Raw genomic sequence first — 14171 nt, 5'->3', positions numbered from 1 at the left:
GGGAGACAAAAATGTTTGCTTTTCTTGTGAAATATTTGGAAGCAACTTGGGTTTTCTGAGGGGCGTTTTGTTTTGTTTTTTGAAAGAATTTCATTTAAAAAATGAAATTCATCATTGTCTGTAATCAAGATTCCTGTCAAACTGGAGCTTTCAAGAACATTCCACAATCCTTGCTTAATACCAGAAACTGTATTAGCTTTATTTCATAACTGTTCTCATAAAATAAGAATCAGTTTTCTTTCCAAATTTGTAACTGACTGCAATATCAGACATAGTCTTTGGTAATGTGTGATTACTTTTTAAGAGATCATTAAATGACAAACTAGATTCTGTTTTGAGTCCACACTAGTTTGCCCTAAAGTACTGTATCTGCCATAGGAGGTTGTTGTAACACAAAGCAGTCACAGCTGCTCTTGTGCTGGGGTAAAGGGGCAACTCAATTTAAATATTGGTCAGTACTGGCTCAGATGAAGTCATGGCTAGGACAGCCGGTGACTGTACTGATTCAGCACCATCCTACAGCTGCTGCACTTCCAGAGCTTCTTTATAGTGTCTGATAGGAACTTCCAACCTTCCTATGGATGAATCTTGCCACCAGCTCAAGGTTCCTTGCGCCACTGGGAGCTGTGGTTTTACACCTGCATGTGTTAGCACCAGAAAGTCTGACTAGCTGTGCCTAAATCTCCTTCCTCACTATGCAAATGACACCTGGAATACTGAATTGATCCTTTTGTTTTTCTGTGGACATATGTTTTTCTGAGTTGGAGGCAGAGATTAGAAATACCATCAACAAATTTGCCTATTTCATGGCATTAGATTGAGACTTTGGAGATATCCAGTGACTGTCCCAGAGGAAAAAAATCTCAGCTACCTTTACAACAAATTAAAATTTTACAGTAAATTCCAAATAAACTGTAAGGGATAAAACCTCAATAAGCTCAGTGAGACCAAAGAAAAAATGGAACCAATATAGTCAGCTGGACTTAAAACCAAGACCCACCCCAGAGCAAATTAAATACCATACTAATAAGCCTAAGTCAATGTTCAGCAAAGCTTAGTCAATAAATCAGAAAGATTTTAAGCTACAGACAACTCAGAGCAAAATCAAGCTTAAATTGCTGATAATTTCAGAAATATAATAATAATAATAACCCCCCCATCTAATTGCCTGAAAAAATTTTAAAATGCCCAGGTTTATTGTAAAATAAAAATGGTTGGGGTTGGCAAATGGATCTGCTGAGATGTTGACAGCTGCTAGGATCTTACATCAAAGGCTGAGCCCCATCTGCACTTTTACTTCAAGTAAGCTTACAGGTAGTGACTACTCTCTTGTGTTTTTGTCAGGTTTTTTAAATCTTTGCCTACATTTTTAAAGCTGTACTCTCCTTGAGTATTAGCAAATTCAAAAGCATAATGATACAATTCTTTTGGACACCATATAAAGCTCCGAGATAAAGCCATCCTCTACTCAACTACAGCACTTTGTAACTCGGACTCATTTTTTAGTTTATTTAGATTGTAAGCTGGATGGAACAAGAACTCATTTTTTAGTTTATTTAGATTGTAAGCTGGATGGAACAAGAACCATGTCTTCTGTGTTTTTCATAGCATTATGGGCTCTGGTGGAACTTAACAAAAAAAAAAAATTCTAATGGTAAGGTGATATCCAGAAGTGAACATATCTTATCTATAGGGCCCTATCAAATTCACGATCCATTTTGGTCAATTTCACAGACACAGAATTTTAAAAATAAGAAATGTCATGATTTCAGCTACTTAAAGCTGAAATGTCACAGTTGTTGTAATTATAAAGGTCCTGACCCAAAAAGGAGTTGTGGGGAGGCTGCAAGGTTATTGTGGGAGGGGTGGAGTTGTGGTACAGCTACCCTTCTGCGCTGCCTTCAGAGCTGGGCAGCTGGAGAGCAGTGGCTGCTGGCCTGGATCCCTGCTCTGAAGGCAGAGCTGCCATGAGCAGCAGCGCAGAAGCAAGCATGGCACGGTATGGTATTGGCACCCTTATTTCTGTGCTGCTGCCTGCAGAGCTGCGCCTTCACTCAGCAGGAGGGTGACCAGATGTCCCGATTTTGTAAGGACAGTCCCTATTATTCAGGGCTTTTTCTTACATAGGGACCTATTATTCCCCACCCCATCCTGATTTTTCACACTTGCTGTTTGGTCACCCTAGTCTGCAGTCACCACTGTCCAGCCACCCAGCTCTGAAAGCAGCAGCGCAGAAGTAAGGGTGTTGGCACGGTATTGCCACCCTTACTTCTGCACTGTTGTTGGTAGGGCATAGCCTTCAGAGTTGGGTGCCTGGCCAACAGCAGCCACCCTCTGGCTGCCCAGCTCTTAAGGGAGCACATAAGTAAGGGTGGCAATACTACAACCCCCCTAAAATAACCCTGTGTCATGGTATAACCCCCACTCTGAACCTTAGCGTCCAAAAGATGGGGTACCAGCATGAATTCCTCTAAACTCAATCCCAGCTTAGAACCTGTAGCGCTGCCACCAACCAGGAATTCCAGTGCCTGGTACACTCTGGTCCCCCCAAAACCTTGCCCGGAGACCCCGCAAGACCCAGACCCTCTGGATCTTTACACAAGGAAAGCAAACCCTTTCCCCCACCGTTACCTCTCCCAGACCTCCCCTCACTGGGTTACCCTGGAAGATCACTGTGATTCAAACTCCTTGAATCACAAAACAGAGAGGACAATTCACCTTCCTCCCTCCTTCTCTTTCCCCCTCCCAGACTCTTCCTGAGAGAGAGAAAGTAATCCTGACACAGAGAGAAATTAGCCTTTCTCTCCCTCTTCCCTCCTTTCTCCCCACCACTTCCCTTGTGAATCCAGACCCAGTCCCTTGGGGTCTCACCAGAATAAAAAAACAATTAGGTTCTTAAACAAGAAAAGCTTTTAATTAAAGAAAGAAAAAACAGTAAAAATTATCTTTGTAAATTAAAAAAAAATGGAATAGGTACAGGGTCTTTCAGCTATAGACACTGGGAACACCCTCCCAGCCTAAGTATACAAGTACAAATTAAAATCTTTTCAGCAAAATACCAATTTGAACTCCTTTCAACCATATACACATTTGAACTTCTTCCAACCAAATACACATTTGCAAATAAAGAAAACAACCATAAGCCTAACTCGCTTTATCTACCTAGTACTCACTAGTCTGAACTTATAAGAGCCTGTATTGGAGAGATTGGAGAGAAACCTGGTTGCACGTCTCATCACTCTGAGCCCCCAGAATGAACAACAACCGAACACTAACAGCACACACAAAAATTTCCCTCCCTCCAGATTTGAAAGTATCCTGTCCTCTGATTGGTCCTCTGATCAGGTGACAGCCAGGCTTACTGAACTTGTTAACGCTTTACAGTCAGAGAGATATAAAATACTTCTGTGCTATTAACTTTTCTTATCTGTTTATGACATTCTGTGACTCCCCTGCAATGCCCTTTTGGGTCAGGGTGCCCAGTTTGAGAAACACTGGTCTCCTCTGTGAAATCTGTATAGTATAAGGTGAAAACACAAAAAGACCATATTTCACAGGGGGAGACCAGATTTCACAGTCTGTCACACATTTTTCATGGCTGTGAATTTGGTAAGGCCCTACCTATCTATCTTAGGGTTTTATTCTGCTGCCCTACCACTGCAGTATCCAAGTTTCTGCCAGGTAAAATTAATAGTAATAGCAGAAACTCTATCAGACCTCATGGAGTTTTAAAAGCTTTATTCATTTTCATGGTAAAAACTAAACTCTGCTTGGTTTTTTTGGTGTGTTGTTGGTTGATTTTTTTTGTTCACTACAGATATTTTGTTTTATTGAGAAGGGGTATTAGAGTATAGTGGCATCAGTATTCCAGGAGCAACCATAATAGCAGCCATATGAAAAGAGATAATTACCCCACACTTTGGGTTGTGATATCTTGTCATATGGAACCCCACATGGCATTTATTGTTGTTAAGAGTGTTAGTGGTGGTTTTTGCTACCTTATCACACTGCCAATTTATGTCTAGTTTGCTATCTGGTGTAGGTCTCTTTCAGTGGCATTTCTGCTTTCCAGGTTTTTCCTTTCCACTGAATACTCATGTTCCGGATTACTTTACTCCTAAATATAGTAGCTAGGATTTTTCCAAGTTCCGTCATGTATTATTTCTTGCTCAGGTTTCTGTTTTCCTTTAGATGCATAAAAAGGGGATAGAAGAGAGGGAGTTCACTTCACATGAGCTCTCCTTTCTCTCTGCCTCCTCCCACACCTCTCACTCCCCAGTGTGTAGCTTTTTATTAGGATTCTAGGAGGTGGCCTAGTCCTCTGGCTCTATAGCTGGATCATTTAGTGTCTCATGGCCTTCTGCAGCTTGCACACCTCTGAGGGTTTAAGTTGCGCTGTCCTGGTTTCTGTTGAATGTGCTATATTATGCCCTTGCTGCATTGCTAGCTTTCATTTAAAAAACCTCACGATTCTGCCAGTTTTAGAAACTTTGGTCTCTTTTTTCTCTCTCTTTTTTTTTAGAGGGAGGGAAGCAGGGTTGGGATGGGGAATGAAACACAGTTAGGTTTCTTCATCCAGGAAAAAGTCTGTTGGGTGCAACTCTGCAAAGCATACTGTAGTTTAATTTGGTAGGCTAGTGTCAAATATAAAAAAAACTAATATTTTAAAACACCTACCAAACATTAGAATATATTACTAGAAAAGATAATTTATTCACACAACTTTTGTAATTAATAAATGCTGTGTGCTATATAACATCTGTGTAAATTGTTGAGCAATGAACATTCAATTTTGCATATTAAAATATTCTTTTGAAATATAACACAAATTATTTTCATATAATTCATTGGGAGGTACTTAGCCCAGAATGCCTGGAACAAGAGAAATTACAGAACTGTAAACCATAACTTGAAAAAAAAGCAACAGCCCTGCAGAGAGGAGCAAGCCAATGACTTCAACTGGTACAGGCAGAAGCAGAGGAAGCAGGGAAGGGGGCATGTAGCTGCTTGGACTCACTCCTGCAGTGCTTCCTGCTAGTCATCCTTGGGAATTAGCTCAATTTCCAGCCTGCAGCACTCTCTGCAGGCCAGTGATTCACCTGCCAGTGGCCCCCATGTCCTACCAGACCCGTGCCCTGTTGTCTGGGGTGCTGCCCTCTGGCAGTAATCCCCTCAGTCTTAGGGTCTCCCCTCCCTGGGGAATCCCATCCGCTGTCCCCACCTCACCTCAGCCTTAGGCTACTGCCAGTCATCATCTAGCCCCACACCCTGGGGCAGACTGCAGTATCAGCCTAGTCATCACCGGCAAGGTTGTGTTTGGACCTGCTGCCTTGGCCTACCCCTGGGCTGCCCTCTGCAACCCCCAGTACCCCTTGGCCTTCTGCTAGGCCACAGCCTGGGGCTTTCCAGCTCCTCAGCCTTTCCCCAGCCCTGCTCCACTCAGATACCCTGTCTCTAGCTCCCTGCAGCCAGGCCCGTCTCCCTCTACAAACAGAGAGAGACTGTTTGCGCTCTTGGCTCACAGCGTTTTTATACAGGGGCCAGCTGGGCCTCATTGGGGTGTGGCCCAGCTGACCCTACTTTCCCCCAATCAGCCCAGGCTTCTTGTCCCAGCCCCAGCACTCTCCTTGACTGTTTTAAGCCCCAAAGGGCAGGAGCGGGTAACCACCCTGCTACAGGGCAAAATGAGGCCCAGACAGGGACACCTCCCCCCAGCACCCAGACTTGTACAGGAGAGACCACACACATGCTTTGGGGATGCTAGGACCCATGTAGTACCTCACCTCTCTCCTGCTATGTGCCTTTAGAGGAAAAATGCGGAGAGGAGCCAGACAGAGATTCCAGCTGGTAGGGGCAGACGCAGCCAAAGCAGGGACCTCTTGACATTCAGAGAACTTTCTACAGTTTTGACTGGACTTTCTCTGCCCTGTGCTGATTGGCTGCTTGCTCCAACCCTCCCCTTCTTCCTCCTCCTCTTCCCCTCTCACAGTCTCTTCCCCCTGCTGGTATTTCCGTCTACTCCCCTGCCTGTCCCACTCCTCAACTCTTCCCTTCCCTTTCTATTTAGCTTATTCCTTCTTAAGTTACTCCCCCTTGCTCACCCCCCAACTTGTGGCACCATCATGTCATTTGCTACCATCTCACTGTTCACTCTACTTGTGTGTTCTACCCCTCCCCCTGCATCCCTGTCTGTCTTATCTGTTTAGACTGTAAGGTCCTTGGGGCAGGGATTGTCTATGACTCTGTCTGTACAGTGGCTAACACAATAAGGCTCCATTCTTGCCGGGCCCTTACACACTACCATAATGAACATGTTTAACAGTAAAGTCAGTCCTCTGCATTCAAGCTACATTCAGCTTCTGTTCCACAGTTGATATTTAGAAATCAGACTAAAGAATTAGGCATTTAATCTGTGGCAAAATGGTAATGTCTCTCATGGGAATAGGGATGGATGTTTATTTCTTTTCTAAATGTCAGTAAAACTAGCAATAAACTCAGGCAGTTTATTAGCAATATCACTCAATCATGGAGTTAAAATGAAACTTTATTGCACTGACATCTATAATCACAGTGTTATATTCTTCCTAAGAATATCAGCAATAGGGTAGTTCACATCTTCAAATATGTGGATTTTCCCATGCTAATAATCTTCCAGCACGTGAGTTAAAAGTGGATCACAAATTTTTGATTTAGCTTCTGAATGATAAATAGGGGTTTCTACTTCAGGAAGTTAACTAAGTAAAAACAATTAACCATAGATGCTTTAATTGTTATGTACTATCTTGGATCAAAAAATTAAAAGAAACAAGGTTAATCTTTTCAATCTCCATACACAAAAATTCAACAACCCTAGGGAACGCTTCTGTCATAATAAAAACTGCCATTTACTAAAACAGGTATAATGAATAAAGGGTTCATCCCTTAATGGTAGGGGAAATCAATTGGACTGCTCACATGCTTACAGTTAAGCATGTTCTTAAGTTGTTGCGGGACTGGAGCAAGAGCTCACTTTACAGGATTGAGCCCTAAATCTGGTTTCATCCTTGCTATTACAATGAAATTATACATGAGGGGGAAGATTTTGCTGAAATGCTGTCTTTGAGGGACTCTACCATCCACCCATTAACCCATTTTATTCTTCATTCAGTATAATGGTAAAATGATATTTTACTATCTCATGTTTATTGCCATGTTTAATACATTTATCTCTAAAAAGACTGAGATGCTTGGATAAAAATCGTATATAAAGAAAAAAGTATGTGACGTGTGTATAAACACACATGTATATTTATGGTTGCCTTATTCTAAGCAGAAGAATTATTGCTAATTATAAATGTACTGCAATGGGAAAAAGTATTTTAGATTATACAACATTATACTTTTATTATATAATACTAAATCACCTCTAAAATGAGATACATGGGTATTTAAAAATTAATTTGTTGGGTAATTAACTTTAAACCATAATTGAATTCAGACTCTTTCATAAACTAGATTTTGACTGAAGTATCTGACGTGTTTCATTACAAACCTTGTATAAAAGAGTAATGGTGCACGCATCAGAGCCTCTTATGAGAAAACCTTAGTGAGTGTACGAAAGTGTACTTCTCTATGAAGTTTTCATCTCAGATTTCTTTCTGATCATTGTGTTGAGGGGCACACATTTATTTCATTTCCCAGAACAGGCTGTGGAGCCTGGCTACAAATTCTACAGACTGAATTCCATTGTCATGATCTTATACATTCATCTAGCTCTGTTCTCTCTGAATTTCTTCATTGACAGCTAGTTTTGGCTCAGCTGAAACATTTGGTATTTTCTTTAAATTTCTGATTCAGAATAGCATCCTCTTCAAGAAAGTTCCTAGGTATGTGCTTAAGAGATGTCCTCAAGTTCTTAAGGGATGAACTTTAGTATGTGCTTTAAGTGTTTTTTTGGATCAGAGCCTGAATTTTGCCACCTCATTGTTCTGCTTTTCCAGATCATTAATAAAATATATTAAATAATATAATTATTTGTATGGAATTCTTGGAAACTTTATTTAGGGGCTAAATTTTGGCATGCTTTTTCTGTGCACAAAGGTGAATCTTTCTGGAGTCTTTGAAGGAAGTAAACTAAACAACTTATTGTGCATATGAAAAATGTTTTGTATTGTATGAAATTGTTCAGTTATTTATTGCACTTGGGCAACTCTAATACAAAAATGTGAACTAAAATGCCAGACTTGGTATGTACACAATCCTTCACAAGGATCATGAACTTTATCAAATTTGGGGGAACAAAATGATTCTAATCATCTGAAAATTACAGGTTGGTTATATTTACTTTTCCTTCCTGATTTAAGAACCTGATCCTGTAAGTGACAAGTATTTTGCAGCACTGGGTTTTTAAATGGAAAGAGTATGCAATTCTAGTCTACTAATGCACTACTAATCAAGATAGCAAAAATATAACATAATTATATTATCTGGTAGACATTTTTGGTACTGTTTTGCAGTCTGACAAATACTATGCATGTGCACATGAAAAGCAGTGTCTGAGCTGCAAATCTGGCTATACATCACCTAGGAAACTGAGTTAGTGCCAACACTTCTATCCAATACCACAAATGAAATGTCAAGGTTGTCGTCTCATAAAACCAATTTTGTTCCTGGATCTATTCTTCTTGGTTATTTCTGTCTGTTAAGCAATATTGTATTATTTGGTCTGTATCTATAATCCAGGCTATATTACTCAAAATGTAACACCTATTAAGAATAACAAGCTAAAAAAGAAGAAGCTCAAATGAATTACATTTTCAGACATACAGGGTGAAATTAACAGGAATGTTGCCATTGACTTCAATGGAGCCAGTATTTAATTCATAATATTTTAGGGAATGGTAACTGGTTGCAAGATATGATTTAAGTGCAAAACATTAGTGCTACTCAAAAATACTTCTTGCATCCTAGCATATGAAAGGATTCAAACTGAAAAATATATACATAAACAATATTAAGAAAATCTATATTGGGACCTATAACATTAATTCTGGATCCCACAATTTCTAATATTTCCAAAGTAATTGATATATAATGGACACATTTAGAAATATCTGCTCTTGAGTCTATTACAGACACAGAAATGTATGCTACTGTGTTTTGATGTCATTTAAAAACATGTCAATATGATAAATTATATACTAAAATCAAACAAGCACACTATAGGAACCTTTAGTTAAAAAATTACTAACACACAATCTGTTTCTGTTGTTTTTAACTAAGTTACAATAGCTACAGAAAAGCAAACAGCTTTAATATAATTAAAACATTCTCTTAAATTTCTACCAGCTAGATCTTGCTCTTTCAGTATTTATTTTGTTTTTGTACATAACAGACCAGATACTCAGCAGGTTTATGTCAGTCTAGTTCTATTGAAGTCAATGAAGCTTGGCTGAGCTTCACTAGCTGATGATCTATATCAATATAAGCAGAGAAGGCAAACAGAGAAAAAAATCTTTTAAATTCTGGGTTGCAAAGCAAGCAAGAACTCATTGCATCCAAAAATCACACCAGAATAGTTCAATTTATCCCTGTGGTTCAGGCACTAAAATTGCTGTGAAGTAGCTTTGAGCCCTTGGGCAATAATAATATGTAAATGAGGCTATATAAAAAAGAAAAAAATGTCAACCATATATCTAAAAAAATTAAGAATGAAGGATACAGATCTTATTCTTTCTTCTGAGAACATCCAGTTTCCTCTTTAATCTTATTTTCTCTTACCTTTATCTCCGCCTACCTTCTCAGTATTCATTCTCTATTCTAGACCAAAAGAGTTTTAAAAAGAGAAATGGGAGATAAAATAACAATACAGTCAGGCATGGCACCTAAATTTATAATCTGAAAACAAGAGATGTTTAAGAACTATCAAGAAACCCTGTTAAAACTCACATTTGAAGTATGTGTGTGTGTGTGTGTGTATAGGAATTTATATGAGCTTCTTTTTCAATTCCATCCAATTGTTTAGAAAATATGTTTATGTAACTTCTGTTTTGATAACCTCCCCTCTGAAAAGTTCACTTCAACTTTCTGAGCCTCACTTTCTCATCTATAAAACGGGGATAATATTATTCTCATGCCAGGGACGGTGTGAAGTTTGTAGAATTATTTAAATAGTAAAAGCGTTACATGGTATTATTAACAACAACCTATACCTGTTTTATTTTTGTGAATTATCTGTATTACAAAACTTTAATAAAAATTGTGAACATAGAAATGAAATTAACACAATTTAAAATATATTTAGTCCAGATTTAGGCTTGCAGCAAACTAAGGCCCCAGTTCAGGAAAACAGTTATCATGGGGTTAAATCCATCCTGGTTCAAGAAAGTGGTTAAACATGCATTTAGTTTTAAAGAACACACTGACTTCACTGGAATGTAAGGATAGGCTTCTTTACTCTTCCTGAAGAAAGATGTTGCCAGGAACTGGGGGCCAAGGCCGCAGTCTTGCAAACACCTACACATAGTGGCACAAATTAGTAGTGCTTTTAGTGTCAATGGGACAATATTTATGCACAGTTATTTGCATGCCTGTGTTTTCAGGATCAGAGCGAAAGTTTTGATCCTGCAGCTGATTTCAGTCGGACTACTCATATAGGTCCCTGTTTCATAAGGTATCTATCTTCCAGGCAAGACTTGAGAGCATGTGCTTCTTTGCTGTCATGAACAAGTATGGATTTAAATTTTGATGCTTTCCTGAAGAAGGTCCATAATAAGGATTACAAGATTGGGCTTGATGAAACCAATCCTCGTGAGGGGCTGAGCATCCTCCAGGAAAGAAGGACGCTGTTGCATCTCAGAAGTCGGGGGCCTCAGGCAGCACCAGTCACATATCTTCATACACCTGTTTAACTTTTGAAATTGTGCGTCGGCTAAGGGCAAAACCTAAACCAGGGCAGGGATCATGGCGTGTTTTTGTGAACCACTGTCTGGATGTACAGTGCTGTCTATTTATTGACTACAGTCCCCTGCGTGTGGCAGCAGGAGCTGGCCTTCTGGAGAAGTTAGTTGTGGTTCCAGTAAAACACACACACACAATCCAGCGAAAGGTAAGTCCCCAACCAGCCTTCCAAAGCCGGGAAGGGACGCGAGCTGCGTGCGATGCAGCATTAACCCTGCTTGCCTTTGATAGGAAAAGATGAGCCCTGGAGGCTGGGGCTCAGCAGTGCATGGGCTGGAACAGGAAGCGGGGGAGGTCTGAGGGGAGGTGTGAGGGTGGAGGAGGGTGAGTTCTCCTGGCTCTGGATTGGCACAGGGGTTGCTGATAGGCAGCGTATTGCCTGCGCATTTAGCCAGGCTGCTGTGGCTAGCTGGGGGCTGTGTGCAGGTGCAGCCCGGCCGGGCGGCAAGTTCCCTTTCGGAAGAGGCAGCGCGCTGGAAGAACCCGGCCGGAGCCAGGTGGCTGAAGAGCGCGCGGGAGGCAGCCGGGGAGGAGCTGGCTGGAGAGGAGGTGGAGGGAGCAGGGAGGGCGCTGCGCTCTCAGGGAGAGCTGAGGTCTCCGCACACTCGCGCAGCGCCGCTCTCCGGCTCTGCCCTTTGGTGGCACAGCGCTGGGGGGCACCCAAACCCCGCAGCCGTGGCGGAACTGGGAAGGAAACGGAGCTGGGCAGCGCGGCTGTGGGCGCATTTTTCCACGCGGATCCCCCAGTAGCTCCCTTGTCAACCTTCCTCCGCAAATCCTTGAGGCGGGTGCAGCCCGGGAGCCCCCACCACGCACGAGGCGGTGAGCAGCAGAGGCGAGATGCCACCCACCCGCCAGGCACCAGAAAGTTTCGCAGCTCTGTGAGCGCGGCGGCAAACTCCTCTCCACCCCCTTCTTCTGCTGGGCGCTTGGGGCTCCCTCCGTGCGTCTCTGGGGGCGAGGTGCGGGACCAAGGCGCTGTTTGTTTTCCTCCGCCCGTCCCAGCTGTTGCTGGGGGGCAGCCGCAGCAGCCATGGAGCCCGAGACGATTGCGATCCTCTTCCTGAACCAGAGCGAAGGGCCCCCCTGGGGGGAATTCAACCTCTCGGGGCTCTCGGAGGAGGAGCAGGACCCCAAGCCCCTCTTCGGCATCGGCATCGAGAACTTCCTCACCCTGATCATTTTCGGCGTGATCTTCGCCTTGGGGGTGCTGGGCAACTCGCTGGTGATCACGGTGCTGGCCAGGAGCAAGCCGGGCAAGCCCCGCAGCACCACCAATATCTTCATCCTCAACCTGAGCATCGCCGACCTGGCCTACCTGCTCTTCTGCATCCCTTTCCAGGCCACGGTCTACGTGCTGCCCACCTGGGTGCTGGGCGCCGTCATCTGCAAGTTCATCCACTACTTCTTCACCGTCTCCATGCTAGTCAGCATCTTCACCCTCTCCGCCATGTCGGTGGACCGCTACCTGGCCATCGTGCACTCCCGCCGCGCCTCCGTCCTGCGGGTTTCCCGCAACGCGCTGCTGGGCGTGGGGCTCATCTGGGCGCTCTCCATCGCCATGGCCTCGCCCGTCGCGCACCACCAGCGCCTCTTCCACCGGGACGCCAGCAACCAGACCTTCTGCTGGGAGCAGTGGCCCAACCTCCAGCACAAGAAGGTCTACGTGGTCTGCACCTTCGTCTTCGGCTACCTGCTGCCGCTGCTGCTCATCTCCTTCTGCTACGCCAAGGTGGGTGCGAGGGGAGGATGTCGGGGGTGCAGGGGATGGATGTACGGGGTGCAGCTACAAAGGCTATAGCTATAGGGGTGTAGAGGTGGTAGTTACAGGGGAGTAGGTATAGGGCTAGTGAGAGTTTGGGGGTACAGTTACAGAGGTGGGGTTTAGCTGTAGGGTGTAGCTATAGGGTGTGTGTATGGAGTAGTTACAGGGATGGGATGCCGGTATCAAGTGTGTATGTGTGTACGGGGTATATTACAGGGGTGGGTGTAGCTATAGACGTAAAGGTACAACGATGAGTGTGTAGAGGAAGGGGTAGAGACATAGCTATAGGATAAGGCAGGGTACAGTGTGTTAGTATTTGCAAAAGTGCGGGTAGATGGATGGGCTACATGGTTTGTGTGTGGGTGGAGTAGCAGGGCGCTAGGGTATGAGAGTTAGTTGTGGGGTGCGTGCACGGGAAGAGGGTACAGAGGTAAGGACATGGGAGGGGTTGAAGTTTCGGTGAGTGAAAGGGAGTGAGGATAGAATCGAGTGTGGATGGAGTTACACGGGTGGATGTATAGGCTAAGGAATGTCCAGTTGTAAGGTGTTTCGGGGAACGTCACACCTGTGTGGGTCCGAGGGTGCGGCAGTAAATGGGGGAGGAGGTACAGTATAGGCGGTTGTGGGCATATTCTCTGGTAGGCTTCATTTTTTTTAGAAAAAACTTCTTTTTAAAATTTCCTTTTCAGCTGCGATAAACACTTTCTGTGTTTTCCCGTAGTTCTGGGTGATGAGCTCCGAACTGGGCAAAGTGCAACAGTGTGCAAAGTTAACATACAAAAAAATCAAATTGCAACGATTTAAAACATACTGCACTTAAACAAAACCCAGCCACATTATTACTGGGGTTCTGATCTGTAGAATGCCTGTTCTACCACTTATTTCTTAACGTCCAGTTAAAAGACACTAAGAGCAACAAGCACTCTGCCCGCTCGTTAGGGACCCTCATCCTGCGTCAGCTGAAGTTAATGGGAGCTTTGCCGCTGACTTTAGGATCACGCCTTTTACTGCCAGAAAGCAATCACTTGATGATAAGCAAGTTTCTGATGAAAGGGGCTTAACTTTGACACACTTACTCTCCCCTCGTCTCCGCTCAGGCAATTATCAATTTTCTGTACCAGTGTTTTCTGCAACTTTGAAGGAAGCACCAATTTAGATTGCTGTTCTCCAGAATCTAGAACAGGTTGAATATAGTCCGACTGGACAATTCTTTAACTGAGATCTTGCAAACCTTTACTCGCTTCCTAAGTTCTTACTCACTACAGTAAATTGCATTGAAGTTAATAGTTCTGCTCATGTGAGTAAAGTCTGCTCTCTTGCTGAGGAATCAGTTCCTCCAAAGCAAACATGTTTTTGAGGGGGTTGTAGTGTATAATTTATATAGTTTGTGTATAAATTCATTAACTGTGATGTGGAAAAAAGGACTGACAGAGGGAAAACATGCATTTTAAAAAAACTTTGTTCTTAG

The 14171-nt window shown here is 43.0% G+C and overlaps 1 protein-coding gene across 2 annotated transcripts in view; it reads left to right on the top strand.

Moving 5' to 3' along the window:
* The first annotated feature begins 11353 nt into the window (after positions 1-11353).
* Positions 11354-14171, top strand: part of GALR1 (galanin receptor 1) — a 141662-nt gene continuing 138844 nt past the window's right edge. For both annotated transcript variants that reach the window (XM_030552606.1, XM_030552605.1), the window contains exon 1: positions 11354-12670. In XM_030552606.1, coding sequence (XP_030408466.1) covers positions 11972-12670 — 699 coding nt within the window. In that variant the 5' untranslated portion in view covers positions 11354-11971. The remainder of the gene's footprint in view (positions 12671-14171) is intronic.

This window comes from Gopherus evgoodei, chromosome 2 (genome assembly GCF_007399415.2).
Source record: "Gopherus evgoodei ecotype Sinaloan lineage chromosome 2, rGopEvg1_v1.p, whole genome shotgun sequence".
NCBI lineage: Eukaryota > Metazoa > Chordata > Testudines > Testudinidae > Gopherus > Gopherus evgoodei.
The sequence above is the reverse complement of the archived record's forward strand: the minus strand, read 5'-3'. Positions and strand labels throughout refer to the sequence as shown.